The sequence below is a fragment of the Helianthus annuus genome, chromosome 10, assembly GCF_002127325.2.
Source record: "Helianthus annuus cultivar XRQ/B chromosome 10, HanXRQr2.0-SUNRISE, whole genome shotgun sequence".
Lineage (NCBI taxonomy): Eukaryota > Viridiplantae > Streptophyta > Magnoliopsida > Asterales > Asteraceae > Helianthus > Helianthus annuus.
Genome location: NC_035442.2, coordinates 8,481,807 through 8,486,469, shown reverse-complemented (window position 1 = coordinate 8,486,469; position 4,663 = coordinate 8,481,807). Strand labels below are relative to the sequence as shown.

The window sequence follows — 4,663 nt, the reverse complement described above, 5'->3', positions numbered from 1 at the left end:
CCATTAATATTTTGAACCATATGTGCTTATCTTTATATACACACTAGCCTAAGATCCTGCGAGCTTCGCGGGTGGCTTAACACAAACAGTATTAATAAATACTAAAAAATATATTTATAGCTAATATTTTAACTTGTCAACCTTTAAACACTAATTCATGCCTTTGAATGACAAACCGACCACCTAGTCTAAGATCCCGCGAGTTCGCGGGTGGCTTAACACAAACATATAATATCTACTGGCATTGAAGCCCATGTAGATCATCATTGTTGTTTTATTTGTAAGTTTGTCATCTTTGTCTAATATTAGTAGTTTATGTACCTGTCTACTATATGGGTTACAAAATGTCAAATCTATAATTTATAAGTCAGTAAATAATATTAGGAAATGTTGCATTAACAAATCAATAAATCTTAAGTCTTTGGATATTTCCATATATACTGCATTTGTTGTGTTATTTGTAAGTTACTCATCTCTAACTAAAATTAGTAATAGGTTAAATAATATATATATACAATAGGCCTCTAAACAATTACCAATTGCTTTATGATATGAATGGTAAGAGTAATTATTAATATTTCATAATTGGCAGTTTAGCAATGAGGCTCATCATGGTAACTACAGAATCAGCTACAGATCATATTCTTGAGTTAGATTAAATTTAAAAAAAAACGAAGATGATTATTACTCAGATAATTTAATTAATTACAAATTTGAAGTTAATCTGATCAACATGCATCATAATTTATTATTTGAACCGTAATGATATAATAACGTTATTACAAAAGTATATCATAAATAAATATTTCTTTTCAAATGTAGGTAAAAGTAGAAGATCATCAAAAATAACTTGCAATATATGATGGTAACTGATGTATCCCAACAAATAAATATTTCTTTTCAACTCAGCTCACAATCATCCTAAAAACATAAATATTATATATGGTTAACAATACACATATTCCCAATTTCAAGCTATTGTAACGTCTAAGCATACTAACCCATTAACCAGTATGTTACCCAACTTTTTCACACAATCTTTGGTTAATTAACTCATTAAAACATATCCCTAGAAATCCTATTCAAAACAGCACTGGAGGTCACCTAAACGGGACATCCGGCTACTTAAACTATAAGCGTCAATATACGATTTAATAAACCCTTCCAAGACAATAAACTCTTTTTACATAATCAGCCGCAATAATATTTAAAAACAATTAGAAAAGAGGGGTTATGAACTCACCTCAAGTGTTTGGACCGAAACCCCCAAATTGTCATTCACCGACACTTGCAACTAACCACAATAGCCCCTACAGCCCTGTCCTTGGTTTATCAACCTTAAAATCACCTCTTATAAGTTTTGTGACAGCCTCCGATCACGCCTTGATTGTTTTCCTCAAATCTGCTTATGGACATGTGATTCTAACGCTACTATCGGCCACAAACCAAATCTGAAACACCCAACATTGTTATCCCATGTGATGTTTGCTTGGCATCCCAAAATCACTACTATTCGGTACCTTTTGGCCACCGATTTCAGGCGCCTAATACCTCCAACTTGGCTGCCAAAAATATCACGTATCATCGCTACTCCGTCCGCCTTGACTTGGTCCCGAAACCATTCCCCATACACAAAACTCTGCCATTTCCTCCAACATCTTCCCGGTGTACTCATATAATGAAACATGTTCACCATATTAAAATCATGTTGTTGGTAAGTAAAGACATGTTGGTTCATATAAAAATGGTGATAATAACAAAAATCATAATGATGTTCATATATGGTGTCATGACCACAGTTCAATATTTAAAGATTGCTAAAATCAATAATCAACTATACATTATTACCACTTATAACTTGGTTTATAAAATTTTAGCTTAGTATGAAATCTTTAGCGACTAATAATTTTCACCAAAAGTGCAACAATTTCTACCTGCCGGCCATTGGATTTGTGTTTTGGCTTAAATGGGTCAAATCAAATAAAAAAATGGTTAAAGAGAAATGGGTCAACCATGATGAAAGTAACCCAAAATCTATTTTTATGCATAGTTGTATAGAGCCTCCTAGATTGTTATATTAAATGATCCAAATTACTATTGTTCTAGTGAAACATTCGTTATACATAAAAAAAAAATTAAGAATGAACAAAAAAACATTAGTGAGTCAACCAAAACCCAACCCAACCTATTATAACCCTTACTTAAAATGACCCATGTAAACCTAACCTCCCATGTAAACCTAACCTGTTTAACATCCCAGATGTCAGTACTTTAGTACTAAAACTATTAAAGTGTGCAAAATAAAGGTGTTAAAATATACAATAAAACTGAAAGAAATAACTTGCAAGCATGAAAAAGTAAGTGCAAAAGCAAACAATAATACTTGTTAAATTTTGGCCACTTTCCTGTTGTCTGCAAGTTAAGAGTTTTTCAGTAAAAACTTCTTATGACAATTTAAAATGCCACAATTCACATCAATAACAAAGCACAACTTCTTTGGATGGTGGACATAAACTACCAATCCAGTATATATTTGACCTTTTACCTTAAAGACATAAGGGCTTGAACCATTGTTGATTGAGTCATCAATCTTTGCACCAATGACGTCATCGAGAACATACAATTATAATTCATAAGCACGTATATTCTCAGTGAAATCATGTTGTTCAGGAACTTGCATCACTGTTAAAGGTCTTTGGAGAAGTTGAAGTTTATGACGGCCTCTTTTATAACATTGATTATACCTGGGATTCGATTAACAAAAAAGGTAAACGTTGACCTATGAGGTAGCGACTTTTGTCATACAAAAAATAAACATTACAATATTCACACAGGTTTTATTACAATCACCGACATCTAAATAATAAGATGAGGTGAAAGTTAACCTATGAGGTAGCGACCTTCATTGAAGTGTGGGCATAAATGGTTGTGTGCCTACGAAATCATAGCCTGTATATGTGGAGGTAAATAACCTGATAAACAGAATCATTTGTGGCTGCAAATAGTGAAGCACTACCGGTAGCATCAACATCTACACCCTCCTGTGACATATAAAAGAAAACAATTGAGTAGATGAACTTGGTCATGTATATAGAGAAACATAATCCTTGCCTCCAAAAACACAATCTTGCAGTCAAATCCATCATATGATGCTTCAAGACCCATATCAATCAACCTATGAGACAATTTTATATGAAAAGGCCAAAATCAGATCCGAAATCAGGCTTTGCAGAGCCAACGTCCAAAATCTACAACAGATTCATCATCAACCTATGAGACAATTTTATATGCATCTATTTATTTCATCTAATTTAGAGCCAAAAAGTCAAAAGATGATGAATTGATGAAAAATACGAATCGAGTTCATAACAACATATATAACAAAAGATCAAATCATTTCCGAGCTCTATTCTATACGAAAATGTCATCAAAATGGAAACCACAAATTAGGAAAACATTGGATGTGCTTTGCTCATCTTGTATATACACAGCGCTTAAATTGATAGAAAAAGATACGAACCTGATAAACAGAATCATTTGTGGCCACATATAGTGAAGCACTACCGGTAGCATCGACATATACACCCTCCTGTGACATATAAAAGAAACAATTGAGTAGATGCATCTAAGTGAAAAGATGAGCTTGGTCATGTATCTAGAGAAACATAATCCTTGCCTCCCAAAAACAAAATCTTGCAGTCAAATCCATCAGATGATGCTTCAAGACTCATATCCATCAACCTATTAGACAATTTTATATGAAAAAGGCCAAAATCAGTTCCGAAATCAGGCTTTGCAGAGCCAAAGTCCAAAATCTGCAACAGATTCATCAACCTGTGAGACAATTTTATATGCATCTATTTATTTCATACACAATTCCCATTTACCACCAAAATCTATTATATATAAACTAACACCTTCAACTCCAATGATTCAGATCGGTAGCAACTTCTTAGTATCTAGCCCCTTATGAGCTAGTAGCCCGCGTCTTAACAATAAAAAGATTAGAAAAAAATAAAGATAAACAGTGTACAAACTGAAATTGATAGTTTGAATAAACTGAAATCGAAAAAAATCGTGATGATATTCACTAACCTGATGAAATCAAAGAAATTGTTGAAAAATTATATTTATGTAAGAATTAAAAAAAGAAGTACTATCCATACAGGGTTTAAATATGAGCGACAGTGGAATTGAATGGTCTGCCGTTGTCATCACTATTATCGCCTCAGCCTGCCATCACCATCGTCATTGGTACCTGAATGTGCCACTGTCATCACCATCGTCATCTGAGGTTGCCATCACCATCTCTCTATAGGATGTTTGTCCATGGGTCTGGTTTAGATCCGCACCCAATACCTATTTAATCAAAGGAGCCGATTGATGAATTAGGGTTTGTGAATCGTATTGTGGAAGGAAGAGGCGTGTGAGGAGTATATTGCCGCTCAAATCAACATTGAGAGGAGTATTAAGTTGCCAGGTGTAATTAGAGGATTAAAATAATGCCAAGTGGCACCAAAATGTTTTGTTTTAATATAGATAATAGATATATTGGATATCCATATTACAAATTATATATTACTAGGTTATGGCCCCGTGTGTTACACGGGTTGATTAATGAAAACGATATAATTTATTATTTGTAATTACTTATTATTTTTAA

General features: G+C 33.3%; 1 protein-coding gene across 4 annotated transcripts; it reads right to left on the bottom strand.

The window, feature by feature from the left end:
- Nucleotides 1-725: 725 nt before the first annotated feature.
- LOC118483358 lies at nt 726-4,461 on the bottom strand. Of its 4 annotated transcripts, none has more exons than XR_004870519.1 (5): nt 2,973-3,043; nt 2,546-2,744; nt 1,521-1,670; nt 1,244-1,451; nt 726-921 (listed from the first exon to the last, which is right to left on the bottom strand). XR_004870519.1 is itself a non-coding variant. In XM_035979079.1 (5 exons), exons 1-5 carry the CDS (start codon nt 3,707-3,709, stop codon nt 1,575-1,577), a joined length of 330 nt encoding a protein of 109 aa, XP_035834972.1. In that variant the 5' UTR covers nt 3,710-4,461; the 3' UTR covers nt 1,475-1,574. The 4 variants fall into 4 exon arrangements, 1 of the variants encoding a protein (XP_035834972.1); XR_004870517.1 differs by having other exon boundaries at nt 2,886-3,037; XR_004870518.1 differs by having other exon boundaries at nt 1,521-1,658; nt 2,886-3,037.
- Nucleotides 4,462-4,663: the final 202 nt, after the last annotated feature.